At 29.3% G+C, this 23828-nt stretch overlaps 1 protein-coding gene across 1 annotated transcript; it reads right to left on the bottom strand.

The window, feature by feature from the left end:
* Window positions 1-521: 521 nt before the first annotated feature.
* Window positions 522-7860, bottom strand: LOC124838210 (long-chain-alcohol oxidase FAO4A-like). The gene is made up of 3 exons (XM_088104499.1): window positions 7503-7860; window positions 6824-7093; window positions 522-2680 (listed from the first exon to the last, which is right to left on the bottom strand). The coding sequence occupies exons 1-3, from the start codon at window positions 7833-7835 to the stop codon at window positions 830-832; spliced, it is 2454 nt and encodes an 817-aa protein (XP_087960625.1). The 5' UTR covers window positions 7836-7860; the 3' UTR covers window positions 522-829.
* Between the last annotated feature and the right edge of the window lie 15968 nt (window positions 7861-23828).

A 23828-nucleotide genomic window follows, 5' to 3' on the forward strand; every position in this document is an offset into this window, starting at 1 on the left:
CTTTTAAAATCTTTTATTATTTTAAATAGTTTATAATAATTTTTTTTTTATTAATTAATTATAATTCAAAAAAAATTATAATATGATAATTAAAATTCATAAAATTAAATTATAATGAAATATAATTTTTAAATATTAATTAGATATAATTTATATTATTTTAAATATATTTAAAAATATTATTTATTAATTATAAATAATTTTAATTAATAAAGAAATTAAAAATTAAAAAAAAGTAAAAGTGTGTGGCGGTGCACGACTTCTCATGTTAAAGTCGTCATCTCCGATACAACTTCAATACTTTTATTATTTTTAACGAAAAAAAGATGTGGTAATCGATTATCATGCTCTAAAGTCGTTTTTGGATATACGACTTCAACATTGGTCAAATGAACAGTGTGAAGTCGTGTCCCCTGCACGACTTCTTCATTAAAAATCGTTTGGACCCCTCACGATTTCTCTTTGATCCAATTCTTCATTAAAAATCGTAATATTTCAGACAAATTTTGGTGAAAAAGCCGAACGTACACTGATCTTAGTGTTCTAAAACATACAAAAGAGGTTCCAATATAATGGAACACATTCGAAACAGAAAACAATATAAACAGAACTGATTATCAGTAACAGAAGCTGACATATTAGTATCTAAACAAAAGTTAAATATATAAAAAGATAATTGCATAAGAAGATTTTAATTTAGAGAAATTCAATTAGTTTTACATATAAGTGCTTGTAGAAGCTAATATACATGCATGATAGCACACTGGTATGTGGAGTACAGAACTGCTTCTAGCATCACCAGCAAAAGTTTTCCGTTTCTCTTTTGTCTTCAGTTTCTCTTCCTTCTAAGAACTTCAACAACAGACTGAGCTGTGCAATACGCAATAGCCTGAACAGTGACCATTGGATTGACACCTAAAGCTGTGGGAAAGACACTAGTGTCTGCCAAATAAAGGCCCTCCACTTCCCATGTCTCTCCCATTTGGTTCACTACTGAGTTACTTGGATTAGTGCCCATCTTACAACTTCCCATCTGATGTGCTGAACACAATGGTGTTGTAAGGTCTGTTAAAGACACTGAACTTTCTTCTTTTACAAATTTCTCAAACTCATGATAGCTCACCTGCTTAACATTTATGCTCCTTCCCTTGTTATTGTGGGTCCCAATTTCTTCAGCTCCAGCTGCTGCAAGAATTCTCAGCACCTTCTCAATTCCTGTAGCTAAATTCTCCTTGTCCACATCTTTCAACTGATAGTTTATAAGAGAAGGTGAACTCACCGTTCCTGATGCTTGATCCCTTGCCAGGGCAAATACATGAGCTGTTCTTGAAAACTTTAACATTCGATCTTTCATATCTTTGCCAGAAGTCCACGGCATTAGAATGGAGAACATACCAGGATGCAATGCAGGCGTTTGGATCACTGCACCATATCCAGTTTTGTCAAACTGCGCAACAACTGTGGACATTGCTGTCATAATCCCTCCTTCATAGCTCTTTTTATGTTTCTCTGGCCACACATTAGGTGAAGATGAATCAGGGAAGTGGCCCCAAGCCATTGCAACTGGATGAAGGTGCAAGTTTTTTCCTATGTTTTCATTCTTCAATCCACTTTTCTTAAGTAATGCTGGAGTACTGAGTGCTCCACAGGCTACGATTGTGACCTTGGACTCCACCACACAAATGTCCTTTTTCCCCTTGTATTCAATTGCAAAAGCCACTCCACGAGCCGTTTTTCTCTCACTTCCTTTCTTTCTCTTGTGCAAGACTTGTATGGCCTCACAACTTGGAATGATTGCTCCATTACCTGATTTCACCAAATCCACTAGCCATGTTTCTGATGTACTTTTCTTCTTTCCGTTCTTACACCCCATGCAGCACCAACCACAGTAGTGATCGGATGAAGCATTCCTTGGAATATTGCACACCTGATATCCCATTTCTAGACACCCTCTTCTTAGGACTTCGTTGTTGAACCCTTCCTCTTGGATCTCAGATTGGACTCCCATTTTGTCACACACAGCATCCATGGCTTCTTTGTACAACTTACTTTCAAACAGTTCTAGCTCATGGCGATCACACCACTCCTTGCATACATGTTCAGGAGTTCTAATGCTGGCTGACCAGTTCACTGCAGAGCCACCACCAACTGTGGATCCTGCTAGTATTAGGACAGACATATCCTTTGTTGCAACCAAACCATTGGAGAGGTACATTTTATCCATGCTTGGTCCTTCGAGAAGGGAAAGATTGTTCCTAGCACAATAGCTTCCTTTCTCCAAGACCAGCACTTTATAACCAGCATTTGCTAGAACTCCGGCTACTACCCCACCACCAGAGCCAGAACCGACAACCACTGCATCACATTGGATAACTAAAGAAGGTGATGACATGTTAGAAGCCTTATTCCTTTTAGACGTGGTAGAGACTGAGAATCCAAATCTTCTTAGAGAATTTTTAATGATGTCCATTGGATAGTTTAAATGGACAAGGCCTTTGTGAAGAGGGCCTCTGAACTCTTCTTCTTCATCATCATCATCATCATCCTTGTCCTTTTTTTCATGTTCTTCTTCCTTCAATGTTCTACGTAAGAAGTGGTTCTTCAACTGTGCTTTAAGCTCTGGATCAGGTCCACAATATCCAATTGCCTTCCATGATGGGTTTTCTTCTGCTTCATCTACCTGAAAATGGAATAGCTATGATTAATTTACATAAGAATCACATGCTTTGTTCCACACAAAAATATGAAATTGAACATATATTATCATGGAAAATCCACACAGTAGTTATATTATATTTAAACGCAATGCTTTATAAACACAAGATAAAATAAAAGGGACAAATAAAATAACTTTACTGTATGCTGATTTATTTAAATTCTATGATATTGATTTCTCCAGGATAAATTTTTAAGATGTGTATAAACTAGTTTATAAAAAAATATTATCTGTTTTTATTCCAAAAGCATTTGTGGAAAAAATTATCTGAAAATATCCCTTCTTCAGTACACCATTATTTTTTTCCCAGTTTCAATAATACGGTTAAACAGTTGGCCTTCGGTCAAAAGCCTATACAATTTCGTTAAAATTGGTCCAATAGTTTCTTCTATCACATCCTTTCAAATTATATAATGTGAAAATAAAAATTAACTCAGCTAGTGAAATCCAAAAATTAATTTTTCTTAAAAATGACTTTTGAATTTCTAAAAGTTTTTTTTAAGAGCAAAAATAATTTTCAAATTACATGTTTCAAAGTCATTTTTGACTTCCAAGTTATTTAATTCAGAAATAAATAAAAAATGACTATGGGGATGTAGGAGGAAAGATATGGAAATGGAAAAGAAGAAACTACTAGTTTCCAAAGCCTAACACAGCTCCTTTTGGTACCCTAAAGCGTAGAGCTTCCCACTCCAGCCCAATACGACTATGAAGAGGTGAGTTGTTTAGGGTATTAGGGAATGACATGCACATAATTACAATCAAACATACCCAAACCTTGAGGAGTCAATCCCCACAAATAATATAAAATTTTGGGTGGTAGAAAAAATTAAAATTTAATTTGTCAATAGAAAACTAAATAAATAAATAATGAAATGAAAGTGTTAGGGCACCCATCCTATTCCCACTTTATTTTTATTTTACCGATCCACCAATATTATTTTTTTACTCTTCATAATTTCACTCTCCTATTTCTATCCGACTACATAAGAAAAAAATTATTAGTTCCAAAACTACCAATTTGTGACAAAATATGTTTTAAGGATTATGATATATTTTAACATTTAAAATTCGTATATATAATATAGTTAGATATAGTGCCTAATGAGTTGGTGAAATTCTTTAGGTTATGCTATATATTCTTTTATGGCAAATGAAATCAACGTTCAACTCTGAAAGTGAAAAAAATATGTCTGTGAGGTGGAAGCAAAGTAAAAGCTCCTATATTTTTTGCCGCAAAAAGCTGCACTGTGACACAGCTGAAAGAGCAATAAATATTGAACATTTGGCCAGCTTCTTCTGCTCTATAAGGAGAAGAAAAACTAAAAAAAAAGAAAACACTAATGTTAGGGACAACCTACGGAATGGGACAGTATGCTGAAATAGCCATTTGATTTGAGTTTGTTCTATCAGCTATATTTTGTGGCAGAGTGGTAGCTTTCATATTTAAAGGCAAGTGAATGATTTTCTGTCCTGAGCTGGCATCATTTACTATCATGCCAATGCTATGCTACTAAGACATGTTTTAGTTTAAAACACTGTGGATTTTCATTTGATTTTAACATGGAAACATTGAAGTATCTACAACCTAAAATTTTAAGTACCTGAAAATTGAATGAGGGGCACATGAATAATGACTATATTGAGGAGACACTATCCCTACCTAAGGTACGGTTGTAGTGAATGTCCGAGCTGTAAGTGACCACTTGGACATTAATTTGGATATATGCACATGCTATCAAAGGAAACACGTTCCATACCCTACGTATTCTGCTACTTCATATCACCCATTTCACCCAGACATTAAAGAAGAATCTTTATGCAAATGCTTGCATATACAAACTCTATCAAACAGTCATAATTTGAAAAGTTCTTTCATCTTATATCAGAGACTCTGTTCTCAGTATACATAAATATTTCTACAAGATACTGTTTCACTGCATTTTGTTAGTAAGATGACCCTTGGTCTCTCGTTTATCATACCAAAAATTATGAAATATGTTATCTGAAACAAATCCTATAAGTTTTGTTTTATTTGAATGTCTTCTCTCTAAAGTTTGGTGACAGAAGTAGATGCTGTCATATACGTTTTTATTGTTGTAGGGCTGAGATGGAGGAGTATATCTTCTGCATGCACATTATCATTAAGACATTTCACATTCTTGGTGCAAACATCAAGAATTTATTTAAGTTCCTCCTTTATTTCTTTTTCTTGGGTGTGCAAGTCAACACGTCAAAATACCATTCATCGAGACCATTTAATACTTTTAATCAGTTCTGAAACAAAAGTTGTGACGTACATTTTTATTCCTCTTTTATATAGTAAAATGAAAAATATTTTTTTACACTGTTTACACCACATTTACATAAGTCAACAACTCATTTTTATAGAAAAAAGTTAAATAATAAAATAATAGGTATAAAGTGTGAGTAAAAATTTGCTTATATTAAAATAATACTATCCAAAGAAAATCTCCTACGAATATATATACGAAAATTTGTAGTTTCTAATTTTATTTTCTTAACTATTTACCCCCCTGAACTAACTTTTAACTTTCCTTAATATCAAAATGAAACACAACTTGAAATTTGATTCGCACGTTGACGAAAAAATAAAGAAAAGTTGTTATAAGAAATTCTTTTAAAGATGTAATGTCTAGTTAATTGTATCTTCCAATAATGGACATGCATTAATGGATATTTATGTATCTATACAGAAACTGTCATGCATACATTTATCTCCCACGTTGACTTAGAAAAAAGAAAAAAAAACTTACCAAAACAAAAGAAAAATGAGTTATTTATATTTTTAATTACATTAATATAGAACATAATGTTTCCATTTGAGCCATCTTCTTTTTAATTCCCTCAGTTCCTCTTTTGGAATTAAACTTTCAATCGGAGATTTTATTTTATTTTTTGTTTTCTTTTTTACCTGACAAAAGGATACAATAATGTAACCCTCACCCCACTTGCTTCACTTACCTTCCATCTTTTTCTTTCCCCCGTCCCTTTCTATCAACTATATTTCTAGACAAAACATTAATTATTCTCTTATTATCATACACTATTTATTATCCTTACCAAAGACCGTACCTTAATCGTAAACACCAAACGATAAAGGAATGTATAATCTTTCATGTTACCATTCCAAAATTATAAATTAACTCGTACAGTAATGATAATTATAGTTAAGAAAAACAGTATATTCCATCACTTCAATGCCTTTTGTAAAACTATTGTTTATTTTTATAAAGTATATAAATTAATCACATCAAAGAAAGAAGAAAGAAGACAGAAGACAGAAAATAACATATTTTAAGAAATACCACGACTTAAATTCACATTCTCACTTATATATTTATGTCTTTTTATTTTTTTTATAAAACTTATATTGCATATTTGAGTACTCCAATTTTATAAAATTAAATAATTTTAGTCCACTGATAATGTATCATTTAATTATTATCACACTAAAAAACACATATTCATAATTCAGAATAATATTAATTATTTATCCAAATAAGATATTAATATATATAACTATTGTACAAAAGGTTTTCTATCGGTTAAAAAAAGACTTTTTTATATCAATTTACGAACCAAGTGTCGCTTAAAGTGTTAACCAAAGACTGACTTTTATATTAGTTCAAACTTCTACCGATAAAAAAAAACATAATTTTTGTATTGATCATTTATAAAAGTCACTAACGTTAATTAATATTAAAAATGATGTTTTTTTAATACCAGACACCTATATGTACTACCTATTACCTATACATAAAATATAATCTCAGATCAATCCCAAAATACAATCCATATACTTTTTACTATTTTCACATAAAATAATAATACCTAATCTTAACATATAATCTAATATTGACCTAATTCTTAGATAGGACAATCAAAATTATTTGATTAAAAAATAAAAATTTAATTAAAATTTTACAAGCAAAATTATATATTGATTAAACTTTAAACACTAAAAGATAATTTAAGAGAGAAAGAAAGAAAATAGCAATAAGCATTAAATGTTGTGCTTGTTAATTTGTGTAAGGTGAGGCCTTGGTAGAGAGTTAGATAAGAATAAGGACATTAATTAATTACCTGAGTGAAGAAGACAAGGAGAGTGAGAAGCTTTATAGTCCTGAAAAACATCTTAAGGGGACGAAGGTAACTGAGAGACCAAGACTGCATAGCCCTTTGGCGTTTGAGCAGAGACATTTCTGGGTAGCTATGGAAGAATGGAAACCTTGATGACACACTCGCCATGCCACACAGTATGAACGTCCCAAACCACGTAGACAATAGCCATAATGTCACTAGCAACAGCCATGTACTCGAGTGCTTCAGTTTCTCACTTATCACTTTCTCAAGCTACAAATCAACCACATATTACCATAAACTTGGAATAATTTTACACAAAACTCTACTATTTTCTATATTTGTCATGCCACTTATAAACTCTTGACGGTAATCATATGAAATTTTTAAAATCGTAAGTTGATTTCAGTCATTGTCGCTTGATCCAAGAGGTCAACAAGCATATTAATTACTATGATTGAGAAATGATCCACACAGGAAAGTTTTAAAGTAATTTTTGTGATGGTTTAATACATATATACTTGTTTATTTTTGTAACATGTTCTTCTTATATTAAATTCATAAAGTCTAAAATAAGCTGAAAGCCAAATTCATGCGGATCAAGTGCAGACTAAGGCATGGTGTGAAAAAGAAGAAAGAGAAAGAGAGAAAAAGTTGAAAGGTTAAAGGTGGCTAGTCCTACATGGTGAGGTGTTCCAGCCATGGACGCTGAAGTGTTGTAGAAGTTGGCAACAGATTCATCGGAGGAGCGAACGAGGTTGTCGTCGATGGAAGGTATGATGGTGTCGCAGAGAGCAACTAGGGACTTCATCTGCCTTGGAGAGAGAGAGTTTGTGAGAGGTTTTGGGTGTTTCTCTCTCTCCTCACCAACATCTCCATCTCCATCACCATCTAGGAGAAGACTAGTGTGTGTATGAACAGTACCAAGCTCAAGCACAGTGTGAACTTTTGCCATCCTAAAACTACCACTTCTGCTATGGCTTTCCCCGTTGTTTTCCATGCTTTTTCTGTTCATCTTTCCTCTTTCCTTATGCCGACTGCTATATATACAAAGTCTGTGTGCAAGGCTTCTTCTCTGGCTAGGAGTTCGTATAATAAATAACCTGCATAACCTGACATGACACCAAATTTCAAATCAAATTAAAATCAAAATCAAAATGAAAACAGCAACTAATTAATAAGTTGTCTATTTAATTCTTTTCATTGAAAAAAAATATATGTAGGATCTATATTGTTAACTATTTAAAATTATATGTTTATTGTAGAAATAGGAATACACGAATATTTGAACAATGCAAAAAAAGAAAATGTATATATATTTACTGTCTTAATATATTGAGTTGAATGTGATGTAAATTATTTATGTAGGTTTTTTTAAGTGTGATTGTTGTTGAATTATTTGTATCCAAGCTTAGGAAATTATTTGTTTAGAGTCAACGTACTTTTTTATATTGAAACTTAAAAAAATTATATCAGAAGCCTCTTTCCTTGAAGGATTTCTTTGCCGAAGAAATGCAAATTCTGAAGAACTATATTTGATAAAAAAATTATATTCTTACGAAATTTTATTGTCTAATTATTGATAATTAAAGCATATAAACTTTAGGTTTAGATAAAAAAATTTATATTTTTTACCAAGCACCTGAATCATCCAATTAGTTAGGAATATCAGAAAAATCAATGGCAATCATTAATGCTAATTATCCACAGCAGGTATTCAAAGTTGAAGTTCTCCAAGAGGAGTTATCCATGCATGAACATTAGAGACAAGTTGTTCATATGCAGCTGTCTATCAATTCCAATCAATGGAGCAATATAAGAAGGAAAACAACAATAGTCATTCCAACATTTAATTTGCTGACCCTTCTCCGTTGTCTAATAAATATTATAAAAGAACGTATCAAAATCATTTAGTATCTTGCAATCCACCCTCATTTTTGTTCATATAAAACTAAAAGTAATGTTATGGTAGTTTGTAATGATTTATTATTGGAAGATATTTGTGGGAATAAATGTGTAGATGGTTGTGATGCTCCTATTTAAGGATTTGAAAGCAAATAAGGAAATGGATCTGTGAGATTATCATTTTACATCATCTAGAATGAAGAGATTTGTAGGTGAGATGTAGTTTTTTACAATATTATCTTTAACTTTTTATCATTTGCATTGGAAGAGAGACTATGGTGTGTGAAATTTTGAAGTTGGAAGAATTGATTTTGCTAGGTTGGAATTGGTTTCAGAACTAATTCTGAAAACCAATGAATTCTTGTGTAAAAGTTTCTTATTTTTTAAATGAGTTCTTTAATTTATGTTTAGTAATCCTATAATTTAATCTGTAAAAGCTTTTTTATGTAATATATTAATCAAATTACTCATAAATTTTACTCTCAAATTCTTTTATTTTTGCATTTAAATTCTTTTAAAAAAATAATACAAACTTTATTTCTAAATCTACTTAAATTTATTTATTCTATCTTTCTCAAATTCATTATTATTAAACGTTGCTTATTTTGATTAGGTAAGAGATCACAGAAAAATCAAATCGTATCAATTGCATATAAAATATATGATACATAATAGATAAAGGTTATTAATGTACATATCCACGAATAATAATTACAAATCTTTAATTACTCGCATGTGGATAGTGCGGATATGATAGTGTATATTAATATCCTGTTACCTATTAATAATTATTAGTAAATTTTATTGAAGTATTTTTTTTAAATCAAGTGAATAAAACAACAATTATTAATAAAAAATATTAGTCATTGAAAATTGGTTAAAACTTTTACTTCACACATTTTCATTTTTTACTTATATATATAAAAATTGAGTTATTTTAAAAAAAAAATATTTCTTAAAATCTATAGTTTAGTACAACTCTTTCGAATTTTTTCGATTGAAAAGAACAAATTTATTTACATTACTATTTTAGTGAATAATTTAATTTAAATTATATTTCAAAATTAATTTTTAAGTTGATATCTTAAAAGTTTAATTTTAAATAATTTTATTTAAAACAGAAAAATATATCACAAATATATATATATATATATATATATATATATATATATATATATATATATATATATATAACTTACAAATATTTTTTTTGGTTTAAATCATCCCAAAATCCCTATTTTTGGTTGTTTGTCCCAAATGGATTCCTTTTTTTTTTTTCATTTGAGTCTCTATTTTTTAAAATCAACGCAATCATATCCTTGCCATTAGTATCATACTAACACAAAATGTCACATATCGTGATTATTTTTTTAAATATTTTTAATTTTATTTATTTTTATTATATATATTAAAAAATAAAAATTTATCATGTGTCATGACATTTTGTGTCATGTGTCACTAATACGACATGTCATTGTCATGCTACAACATTAATCTTAATTTAGTGTATGTATTTTTATTTTGTCTCAATTTACTTTAATTTTTTTAATATTAAATAATTTTGTTCCTATTCAAATTCAAATCAAATTTAATTTGTATATAAATGTTATATAAATATTTTTATTAAAATTGATATTTTATTAAATATTTTTAATAAGATTAAGTTTATTTATATGTATATTTAGGTAATTGTGTAGATGTTACTTATGTTTTTTAAATATATTTATAATAGTAAAAAAAGAAAAGACATTACCATGGCATGCTGGTGTAGATTTGTTGAATGACGTAAATTAGGAAACAAATTAATAACGTGAAATTTTATTTTTTTAAAATAAAAATTTTGAATTTTTTTTATGAAAACCCTAATTATTAATTACGATTTTCGTGAAACCTTTTTAACGTTTTATTTTAAAAAATAAAATTTTACGTCATTAATTTATTCAGTGGCATACTAGTATGTCATGTTACTTTTCTTTAACTCGTATATTTAAAAAAACATAACTAATATATGTACAATTAACTAAATATAAATATTAATAAACTTATATTTGTTAAAAATATTTAATAAAAATATTTGTATAACATTTATATATAAATTAATTTTCATTTGAGTTTAGAAATAAAATTGTTTAATTTAAAAAAAATTAAGATTAAATTAAGACAAAATAAAAATAGAAAGACCAAAATGAGACTAAAATGACATGTGGTATGAAAATGATCATATCACATCATTATTATCATATGATACAATGTCAATTTGATACCTCACCAATATTTTATTTTTTAAAAAAATAAAAATAATTAAAAAGATATTTTAAAAAATAAAAAAAATTACGAAATAATACGTGACACCTTTTTAATGTGTTAACATGATACTAACAACAATGATCAAAGATTTAATAAAAGAAATTGAAAAACTCATTTGAGATGAGTAACCAAGTAGGGACATTGAAATAATTTAACCTATCTTTTTTACTAATATCAAAACAATATTTTGATAGCGTCAATTTTAAAAAATAAAGATTTCATTAAAAAAATTGAAAAACTCATTTGAGATGAGTAACTAGGGACATTGAATAAAATTTTTAGATAAAATGAATAACAGAATACCCATTCCGATGTTATTCGTATATTATATGATATCAAATTCTTGAACTTCTTTGATCAAATTACTAGGTTATTTATAAACTTAAGGTTTAATATCCTATTTTCTCTCAAATTTCGTTTGAAAATGTCAAAATGTTGTTTGTCCTTTTGTACATAAAAATTAATATGGTCTGTTTATTTTAAATAATAACCTGTTTAGTAGAATTTATTTATGATCCTTACTTTTCGATAAATTTTAACTAATGTTCTTATAATATTATTATTTTTTTCTATATTTTAGTTCTTTTATAACTTTAAGATATAATTGTGTATTTTTTTTTAATTATGAGCTATTTTTATATTAGAAAAGGAACTATTTTTGTATAATAACTTGGTTATTATTCTTCCTGGAAAAAACACTAGTTATTATATTTAGAGATTTAAGAAAAGAATTTAATTGCTAATCATAAGAATCATGACTTAAAAAAAAAGAAGCTTATTAAGTTATGATATAATGTAGAAGAAGAAAAAATATAAAATTATGAGTTAAATTAAAAATATCTTTGGTTTTTTATAAATTTTTTGAACTTATATACGAAGAAAAATGTAAATGTAATTAAGAATATTTTTTAACTATGAATTTCAATTGGAATATTAACATTGCGTATTATTTGTCGAATAATTAAAATAAGGATGGCCATTAAAAATGTTATATTTTAGTGATCAAATTTTATTTCAAAATTTATCCTGAATTATCTCTAATCGAAACTTAATATTAAAAAAAGACATTGAAACAATATTAAAAAAGTGATGGAAAATACAATCTGAAATAAATGAAAAGTAATTGGGGGATGACTCTATAAATAAAAAGATACGAGTTCATATTTTATGTTTAATAGCCTTCTTTCTTTAATCTCATTCTACAATTTTCTCTCTGCTCACATTACCTATTTTATTGGACCAGTGAAACTAAAAGGTTATTATGAGGACTAGAAAAAAAATGGTTAAAAGAGTTCTATAAAAAATTTATATTAAAAAACATGCATTGCACTAAAAAAGTAAAAGAGAGTGAAAAATAGTTAACATCGTCTACGGATTTAACAGAAAGGATTTTATTGGTGCAAATTTTATTAACTGTGACATAATTGACGCACTTTTTAAAGGATGAACTAATTTAACATTTTCGAGCAAAACTTGAAAAAAATCATAGGGTATTAAACCTAAACTTAAAAACTATACAAGTGACTGTACCCCAATAAAAATATTAGTCAATCGTGGTTTTTCCATCATCCTTACGTGAAAAAAGCTTGATCTGAATAGAATTAGCCACTAATTTCGTATATATAATATAGCAACAACAAATATTAGCACACTCAAATAAGAGAAAAGAATAAATCCTTTTATTAAAACCAAACAAATGTTAAATTTTTCTACGGACATAAATCAAATTGTCAGCAACACTCTCAAAACCATTATCCAAACACCAAGTCATGAGTCCAGCTTCTTTGGGAGGATGGATTTTGATAAAGTAAATACATTTGGATAAATTTGTGTTAACGAGAGTGAATATATTTTAAAATAAAACTTATGAATAATTTATCGGGTGTGATAGATAAATTGTATCTTCAATACAAGGTTTCATTGAAAATCACACTCTAACATCTTTAGGAGAAAAAAAGACTGAGAAAATATGTTTATATTTGTAATTTAAAAAATATTTTTCATTTATTTTGAAATTAGTTTTTTTTTTTAAATATGTAAAACCACTTTCTATCTTCTATATTCCTCAATGTTCTTCCAATTTAACACATTAAACTGATATTTTTCTATTTTCATTTTCCCAGTTGAATGATCTTTTATTAGTTATTTTCCAAGTCTCACGTTGAACGTCTACAAAAATTAACCTTAAAAATGATAGGTGAAATTTTTTAAATAAATGTCTAATTTCGACATTGAAATTTATACTATTTTTGTCATATGCTCATTAGATATTGAATTCACAATTTTTAACGTCATATTGGATAAATTTCATGAAAATGTTTGACGCAAAAGTAAAGATGTACTCACATATGAAGTTGAATATCCTAGTTTAGAAGAGGTATAAAACGTCGGAGTTTGGAGTTTTCTGATGTCATATACATTGTAATTATTTTCTAAATGCAGTGCCACCACATTATTTCTTTGCGTTTTTTCTTCTACTTGAACTAGAGACTTTGTTCACGAGTGCGAGGAAGAACAAAGATAAATTTTGTGTAATTTCCCTTAACGAAAGTGTTTATGTTGTCTTTGTTTGAATATTTCTTTAGTTTTTGTCTATTGATATCACTTTTTCGTTTAGCATTGACGTCCTGAATGCAAGTTCAAACTCCATCACGAGTGTCAGGAAGAACAAAAATCACTTTTGTATAATTTACCTTAAATGTATGTGTTCCCACTACCTTGGTTGTCATTTTGTTTGTGTTTTGATGAATTTCTTTTGTGTTTTCCTGCTCAATAGCTCCACCACAATGACCACCATAGGTGTGTTCGCCTTTCTCCCTCATCGGCAGCAGTGCTTTATTCCGACGGTGAACCCATCTTCAAGGTTAGTTTTGGGTTTTTGATGAACTTTCCTTTTTGTGTTTTATGGGCTATAAATTGGTTGTTGAGCTTTCACTTTTTGATATTGGTATTATTGAACTTGTTTTTTGTATATGGTATTGGTAATATTTTGTATACTTTATTTTTGTCATTTTAATTAAATAATGAGTTCCCTTAGTCATACACCATATACACCCATAGGATAAAACTAAGAGTATATTCAAAAGAACTCCAAATGACCTTGAAATTTGTTCAATGCACCAAAAATTCATGAAAACCCCCCATAAGAAAAGTTAAGATCAAAATTCAAAGTCTAAATGTGTGAAATATTTTTGCAAAGTTTGAAAAAAAGATGAAAAACACAAAATTAATTGACGAAAAATAGCAAATGACTTTTTTTTTTAGAAAATCTAGAAGGAATAATCAGTGATGCTAGCTGCCATGACCTTAATTTTTTTTTTCTACCGTAAATCGATACATAATAATTCCAAATTTGCCAATGAAAGCAAAAGTATGATACTTTAAAGATTTTCAACAAGTGACTTTCCAAATAATTCTTAAACTGATCATTCACTACTAATAGTATAACACCACTACTAACATACATAGTAAGGATTGATAGGATGACAACTCTTTTTCTTTATCTCCTATGGGTGATAGTGGATACAAAATTGTGCTAGCCATGTTCTAATGTTTTTTTCTTCAAGTTTTTACTTGTGATAGCTTTAGTTTATAGTTTTGATTAGTATACAAATTTGAAAATGATTTTTGGATATATAAAAGGCCACAATTTGACTATATTTGTTGGTTTTATGCTTTTTAAGTTTGGTAAAATTGTAAAAATAAATCATTTATTAAAAAAAAGAGGGACGTAGGAGAGTGTATTTTGCAATGTTAATTACCGTCCAAAATGACCAATTTCGACGTTAATCAATGTTCCTTACTGTGACATTAATATTTGGGCAGACACCAAACATCCAAAAATAACAAAGTCAAAAGCTCATTTTTTTTACTAGTAATTCAAAATCCGTGAGATTTTATATATTTTGAATTTGTTTTATTTCTAATTAATATGAAATTTTCAGCAAAAGTTATACTAAACATTTTAAAATAACAAATCCAAATTTATTCCTTAAATTAATGTTTGTTAGGACTATATATTAATATTAATAAAATATAATGAATGATTGAATAACGTATAAAATTTAGAAAAATATAACATCCCCGAGTCAAGTAGGCTTTAGATTGGTGAATTTGGAAGGGTGACGATTCAGGGAAATATAGTCAGGGTATACTATTTTATGGGATAGGTTGAGAGGAATGGAGACTTGTATATGGGAAAAATTGAAGAATCATTAAGTTATTTGTTCTTTAATTGTACAGCCAAATGCTTCGTTTATTTACATTCATTATTAAAAAAAGGATTAATAATTTAAAAATTAAAAATAATATATTTTTTAAGTTTTTAACCTTCAAAATACACATAGAAAATAAATATACCATAGTATTGAAGTTGAATAACATTTAATAGTATTTTTATAAAAAAAAATTAAACAAAAATGATCAATATTTTATATATTTTAATTTTTTGAAGAAAAATATAAAAACAATATTTAAAAAATATTTTAACTTGAATAATAGTACATTTAAAATATTAAATAAGTACTAGCTAAGTAGGTTGTCAAAGTTTAATATAAAATTTTTGATAAAAAGTAACAAATGTCTTCTTCTTTTTTTCCATGAGACATATATTAATTATAGTAGACCATACGAAAAATGAGTATAACCATACACGAAGGTTTGATAAAAAAGAAAATACTTCACCTAAGTAATTAGAAGCGAAAGTAGTTCATGAAAATATGTAAAATCATTTAGATATGTTATAAGGTAACATTATTAGAAATTTCATTCAATGGGAAAAATTGTTTTCAAAACTAACGACGTGATAGCTAACAAAAGTGTAGATTTCATGAATGTTGAATGTGAATTTTATGATTTAAAATTAGTACAACATAAAATTCTAAATTATGACTTAATTGTGTTTGTTGGGAGTTATACATACACTCATGTCTTAGACTTTTCAAGCTTTTGGATAGGGATGTGAATGGATCCATATACAATCCAGATCTGAATAATTGAAATTTAAATTTAATTAAAACTTATATTTAAAGAAGTTTAAATCTATATTTATTTAATGTAAAAAATCTGATATTAAAATTAAAATTATATCTCACAAATTTACATTATTTTTCTTTGAATTCATCATTTGAAAATAATTGAAAATTGCTTCTAAATGTGATTCTATTATGAATTCATGGTTATTTGAATCAATATAACTATAAATTTGATTGGAGTATTTAGATTATTTTTACATCCCTACTTGCTAACATTCAATTTATAATTCTTACGTTATATAAAATCTTCCACATTTTTTCAATTGGCTACCATTTTTTGCGTATATTCAACCTGAGGTGTATTCAATGTTTCTGAAAAGTGTAGTACTTTTCTTTCCTTGCATATTCCAGCCAGATACAGAAGAACATGCAAGGTTTAATGTATTATATTATGTGTTATTCATACCAACCAAAATTTGACTTTGGTGAAGCCCGACTTTGTTTATACTTTCCTTCACATATAAATATGGGTTTGATCATTCACTAAGTCCCTATTTTCGTATGGAATCTCAATTTAATCTCTTTCTTTCTGGAAATATCAATTGGGTCCCAAATTTATGAAAATTGTAACAAATGGATCCTTTCCGTTAAATTGTGTCCAACGGCGTTAGGGTGTATTTGACGTGGCACGCTGTTGTGAACTTCTTATCTGACGTGGTTGATTCAAGCAGTAGCAGTGAAGCACGTGGATATTTAAATTTTTTAAATAAAAAGAAAATAATTGTTTTAAACCAAAATGGGATTATTCTGAGTGCAGTAAGGAGAAGTGCATAGATCAAACACACTATTAGGAATTAGGGATTGGGATTATTCATGGACAAGCTTCTCACCTTCGCCACTCCTCTCCATTGATGATGCACTGTTGCAATCACCCTCAGCTTCAACTCCAGGGATATATTTTGCAGTCACACAAGCTTTTCTCTTTCCCTTCTTATCAACACCAAGCTTCTTGCCGCTTTTGCCGCTTTTGCAATCACCCTCAGATAATTCATCCATCTCAGTCTGCAACTTTTGCCGCTTCTCTTCAACCCTACAATCAAAATCAGAACAAATTAAACGAGTCTTCCTCCGCATTCCAGAACCCCTTCTTCGATTCGTTCTCGTAAGCTTCCATTGTTGCAAAGTTTAAGCCTTTCTCTTGTTTGCTGCAGTTTTGAAAGTGATCCCTAATTCGATCCACACAAAACTTGAATCCCCTTTTAAAACAATTCTTTTCTTTTTACTTAAAAAATTGTAAATATCCACGTGCTTCACTGCTACTGCTTGAATCAACCACGTCAGATAAGAAGTTCACAACAGCGTGCCACGTCAAACACACCCTAACGTCGTTGGACACAATTTAACGGAAAGGATCCATTTGTTGCGATTTTCATAAATTTGGGACCCGATTGATATTTCCAGAAAGAAAGGGACTAAATTGAGATTCCATGCGAAAATAGGGACTTAGTGAATGATTAAACCTATAAATATGATTTTAATGTAATATTATGTATATATAGGTTTATTGTCTCGGTAGGTCCTTATTTTTGTCCAGAATTTCAAATAGGTCTCCTTTTTTTTCGGCGTCTCAATTGGGTCTTTATTTTGTGAAAATTGCATCAATTAGACCCTTACCGTTAAATTGGACCTAACGACAGTTACTGAATATTTGACATGGCACGTTGGATTTTATTTTTAAATGACATGGTTAAATGATTTAGATTTGAGTTATTTTAAAATTAAAAAATTAAAAAAGAATTAGGATCCTTTTTACAACATCATCATCTTCACCAATTTCATCCCAGAATCCTTATCTGCTCCATCATATCCTCATGATCCTTATATGCTCCATCATATGTTCATCGTAACCATCATCCCTTCTTCTATCATCCTTACTTTTGCACCAATTGATAATCTTTAGACAGAAACAAACTAACCTACCCCAATCAAAAAGAGCAATTGAAAAACAGAAAAGAGCAATCAGAAAGAGCAATCTGTAAATGAAGAAATTCACAAACATGGAAGGAAGGAAGAATTTGAGGCCTCACAGTTTCAAGAGAATCAACACCCAAATATGAAAATTTAGTTTGTAGAGTCAAAGTGGTTTCATTAATAGAAAGCTCCTTTACAATTGTGCATTGGATAATTTGCAGAGTTTCTGGATGAGCCTTCGGCTAGTAAAGGGAACATATAAGAGAAGCCATTGTTGAAAGTTTCATCAAGCACATCTCGACAGTCACCGTCAACTCACTCCCTTCCGTCAACGAAACCTCCAAAAAGGTTCCAAACCAATTTCACCCAAATTTCTTTTAAAGAAACGAAAATAAAAATGAAGGATATGGACGATGAGGAAGAGATCCAGTCTCATCTGTAGCCGACGAGCGAATCCCCGATATCTTCTCTGAGGGCGAACGGTTGAATAATGCTAACTCTTGGAATGCTGACACCATTGAATAGTTTGACATTAGCGCTTCTGATTCAACAGATGTCGAAGGGGAACGATGGGGGAGTAGGCGGCGGAGGAAGGGAGGATTGATGGAGCGGAGGCGCAACGATTGTACTAATTGACTCATGGGGAGAGAGGTATCTAGACGAACTCAAATTCCAAAGGAACCCTAATTTGAGGAAGCACTCAGATTTCTCTAATCCCTAATTTTTATAAACAATTCATTTTAATTAACTTCTCTCAATTTCTTTAATTTTAAAAAAACAAATATCCATGTTAGATTAACTTAACCCTTGCCACATCATTCAAAACACTATCGTCAGCATGCCACGTATACATCAGTCTAACGGTGTTTGTTCAATTTGACGACAAGCCTCTATTTGTTTCAATTTTTCAAAAATAAGGACTCAATTGAGACACTCAATAAGTAAGGGACCTATTTGAGATTCTCGACGAAAAGAGGGACCTACCGAAACATTAAACCATATATATATATATATATATATATATATATATATATAATTAAAATAAATTAATAAAATTATTATAATTTTTTATTTCAAATATGATTCCATCTTAAAAATAATATAGGATTAAATGTAAGTAAAATTATATTAAATTACTAAAACAACTTTAAAATACATAATTTGTTATTATTGTAAGTAAATAAAGTATAATGTAAATTTTATTTAAATAGACTAATTAATATAATTTAGGCTACGAGTGAACAAATACAAATAATTTATTACTTGTAACATTACACCTTCATTGTTGAACTACCATATAAATTGATTAATAATGATGAAATAATTAATAAAAATATTTATATATATATTTAACACGTATATAATAACAAAGAGTTGTCAAATAATTGACAATCTAGGTTAAGATGGAGAAGACACTTGATTTAGTTAAATTTACTGACTTAGTTAATTGCATAATACTTGACTTAAGACCCGTTATTCACATCACACTATTTATCTCTCTTTATATATATTTTAGAGATGACAAAAAAATCTGTACCCATGGATACCATGGATAAAACTCACAAACGGATAGTTAATATCCGCGGATATTAACTACACGCGAGTTATGGGTAGTGGGTATTTTAATACCCACTTATAAACGGGTTAGGTGCGGACACTATACTATCTGTACCCGTGGATATCCGCTACCAGCAAATAATAGAAATAAAAATTTAATTTATATTTTATTGAGTTAAATTTAATTAAAATTAACATTAATTTATATTTTATAAAGTTCAATTTAATTAAAAATAAATTTATATTTATATTTAATTTAATTTATATTATATTCTATATATGTTTTGTAATATTATTTAAATTTTATTTTAATAATTTATAAAAAATTAGTTTTTTAAATATTTCCAGGTATATGCGGGTTTTAAAATATCCGCAGGGTACTTTTTAAGTGTGTATCTGTGCGTAGCGGATGAATTTTTTTTGTCTGGTCGGGTTGCAGGTAGACACTATCCGTACCCGACCCAACCCAACCCGATTCATTGTCATCCCTAATATATATATATATATATATATATTCTCACTTAATCACATCATATCATATAATATTATTTAAACATAATAAAATTAATGACACAATATATAATTTATTTAAACTATTTTAGTGAATGAAAATAAACAATAACATCCTATAAAATATTGTTTAATAGAGATATTATCGTTTCAATGACATTATTTATATGAGTGAAAATTCACTTGTTATAATTTATTCAACAGGTGGGTGTGGTGATATTTTCATAAAGAATAAAATTTTCTATATTGATTCTAGTTATAACCAATATAGAAAGTAAGTGTGATGTAATTTTTATAATAATAAAAAAGGTTTTATATACTAGTTCTAGTTATAACTGCTACATAAAGTAATTTTTTTATTATTTGTAAACACAGGCACAAACAAGGTTCTCATATATCAAATCCCTAATCCAATTGGTTGTGTACAATACAGTAGTCCCTTAGTCTTCTCATGACTCAAGCATGTGAAGAACTTCAGTAAAATATTTGTAGGTGGCCTTTAGTTGACTTATGGAATATGATATCGACATAAGGTACTTGATAGTCCTCTTGTAGAGTTTTGCAAATGCAAAGAAAATTTGTATCCTTAACAATAACCTTACAGGTGTAGTAGTCTCCTCGACCTTCATGAGCATTGTGACAAAAAGGTTTGAATAGACATGAGTGGTGAATAGTTGTCAAGCTACACAGGAAATGAAGCGAGGAGGTGGAAATTTGTCTTATGTTTAGTAGTCGTATCTTCCTCTTACCTTTTATAACTTATATTTTTAGACCGACATATATGTAGTCGAACATAACCATGCTTTTGTACAATTCCTCTGATGGATATTGGGAAAAACAATTCTAAGTTACTTTTACTCATCTAAGGCCTGATAAGATATGAAAAGTACAAATATGAGAGTTGTTTAACTAAGACAGACGAGGCAAGTAGCACGAGAGTTGTTCAATCGAGGCTGACAAAGTAAGTGGCACACAAGAGTTGTTCAACCGAGGTTGGCGGCACATGTTAAGTTGAGTTGTTAAATTGAGGCCAATGAGGTAGGTAGCACATGAGAGTTGTTAATCTAAGTTGCTAAACTGAGGCCCACAATGTAGGTGGCACATGAGCCACACATGAATCTCTAGGTAATTTAAAGCAAGAACGACAAGATAACCGACATTGAACTGCTTGAAAGGTTTAACCAAGACCATTTAGGTGGTGAGGAACTGCATGAAGGTTCATGGAAGGTTCGACTAAGACCGCCTAGGTAGGTAGTAAGGAACTAAATGAAAGGTTCGACTAGGACCACCTTGATGGGCAGCATGGAATCACATGGAAGGTTCGATCAGGACTACCTATGTAGGCGGTAGGGGACTACATGGAAGGTTCGACTAAGACCGCTTAGGTAGGTGGTAGGGAAATACATGGAAGGTTCGACCAGAACTACCTAGGTAAACGATAAGAAAATGCATGAAAGGTAGGGAATTGCATGGAAGGTTCCACAAGGATCTTCTTAATAGGCGATAGGGGATATTCTTTTCTACAAAATAGTCAAATAGAAGTTTGAAAGTGAGAAACTTTATTTTATAGATGAAGTGCCTTTATTAAAACTTAGTATGCATGATTTGAGTTTAAAACTTAGTAATGTGCATGATTGGATTACAAGATGAAACTTTGATTAAGATAATGAAAATTACAAGATATGAATTTCATAATAATATAATATAATGATAAATTAATCATTTATACAATATGAACATTTATTTGACTTATTGGGATTCGATAGATCCATTTCATTTATGGATACGAGTAGTTGTAGGTTGTTCCAATGTTCTATGACGCATGTATGAGTTTGGAATGAAATTAGGTCCACTGTAGGTGGACCGATAATCTTTATTTTTAACTGGATGAAACTAAAGCTCATATGCTCGGTTGATGGTATAAAAACTATAAACAAGATGGATGTATGTGGTCAGATCTAAATAGGAGAAAGAACAGACAACTATTACATTATGACAAGACAATTGAAGAGCTTGAAAATAATCAGAATCACACCACTAGTCATTTAATTTAACCATGAAAGACATTGGTGGGCAGTGATCATATGGAGAAAATATCTCTTGAATCCCAAATTCGGAATTTTGTCAATTATACCTATAGACATCACACAAGCCCTCTTATTGTTGATTTTTTCTAATAATTTCATTTATATATTTCGAATATTGATGACCAACTCTTAACATAGAATCTTCTATCAAATCTCGATCAAAAAATCATGATGCAATCCTATCAAATGTTGCCCTAATTACAACATAAATGGATAATGAACAAGCTTTTTTTAGAGTAGAGTTCATACATTCAACCAAGATAATATCAAAAAATGTATGATTGTCTAAGAGAGAATTATATGCATACCTCCACAAATAGAGCCTTTAAGGAATCAACCAATTGCTACAAGAAGTGATTTTCCCATTACAAAAAGGTAAAACATTTATTTTTTAAAGTGTCCCTTGCATGCATAAATAACATGCAACTATTTATTATATTAATAGTCTCGACTCATTCATAGGATGAACCCTAGTTCCACTTTAGTTAGTTAATTTCGTTGGACTTTTGATTAATTACATACTAGACAGGTAGTACTTCCATAACACGAATATGCAATGTTATTTTCATTTTCACTATCTTTGAGATTTACATACAATGTAATCCATTTGGTTTCAGATTTTCTGGACTCCTTACAACTGTGATGAAATAAGTCGGTTGATTATTATAGATTTTGTCATCCATTATTTATGTTATAATATGATATGCCATAGGAACATCCTCATCCTCCTTCACAACCTTTCCTTGCCCATGTCGGGTCTTTTAGAGATTTTCTACATCGCCTACAATCTTTTGGTGTGTTGTCTATGAATTATAGTCAAATGTTTGAATATTTCTAGCCTTAGTTTGACAACCCATCAAACATTCCCTTCCATAAGTCCTTCGTCGTACACATTCTTTCCATCTCACTCAAACATGTTTGCCACTTCAAGCTTGACACTACTGTTTGCACATAATCCAGAGACTTCATCAATGTCATTTTATCCTTCACAAATCCCTTTTAAATATCATAAAAAAATAGGTCACCATCCCATTTTCCTCAAAATGAATAGAGTGATGAAAACAATAAACAATAATTACAACAATAACCTAAAAAACCAAGAATAAGACATTCATATGACACGGGAAGTCATAGATAAATGAATTTTGAATATTATGGAATTATTATTATTTTTTTAAATCCAAATATTCATATTTCTAACACCACCATAATTTAAAATTAATTCATACTTGACTATATTTTAAAAAATAAAAAAAGTTATTGGAAAAATTCATTAAACTGAAATCATGTTGAAGAAATTTAAGCTCAATTGAAAATCACTACCACATATAACGACTTATGTTTAAAATATTTTTATAAAAATCATTAGAACGACTTCACTTTTTTAAATTTAATGAAAAAGTCGTTTTTACTCACTGTAATTTCAATTTAGAAGTAGTATAAACTCCATAGAACTTGTCCATATGTGATGTGATTTTTTAGTCAATTATCCCAATTTTATAAATAACAAACAAAATTGACCTATGTTAAAAAACCTAAAAAAGTGTAAACAATAGAAAAAGAGCTATTAATGTAAGTGATCAGAGAAACGAGAAAGAGAAAACCAGAAAGAACAAACTGAAAATGAATTGTATTGAAAAGTTGCAGAATAAACAACAAAACAAAGTATTTATACAAAAAAAATAAAGAAACAACTAA

Source organism: Vigna umbellata, chromosome 1 (assembly GCF_029865625.1).
Source record: "Vigna umbellata cultivar VRB3 chromosome 1, Vumbellata_1.0, whole genome shotgun sequence".
Lineage (NCBI taxonomy): Eukaryota > Viridiplantae > Streptophyta > Magnoliopsida > Fabales > Fabaceae > Vigna > Vigna umbellata.

Coding starts and splice junctions, on each gene's coding strand:
- LOC124838210 (XM_088104499.1), bottom strand. CDS start 7,835: ATGAACAGAAAAAGCATGGAAAACAACGGGGAAAGCCATAGCAGAAGT. Junction 7,094..7,502: donor TGGCTGGAACACCTCACCAT/GTAGGACTAGCC, acceptor GTTGATTTGTAG/CTTGAGAAAGTGATAAGTGA. Junction 2,681..6,823: donor TCCTTGTCTTCTTCACTCAG/GTAATTAATTAA, acceptor TTCCATTTTCAG/GTAGATGAAGCAGAAGAAAA.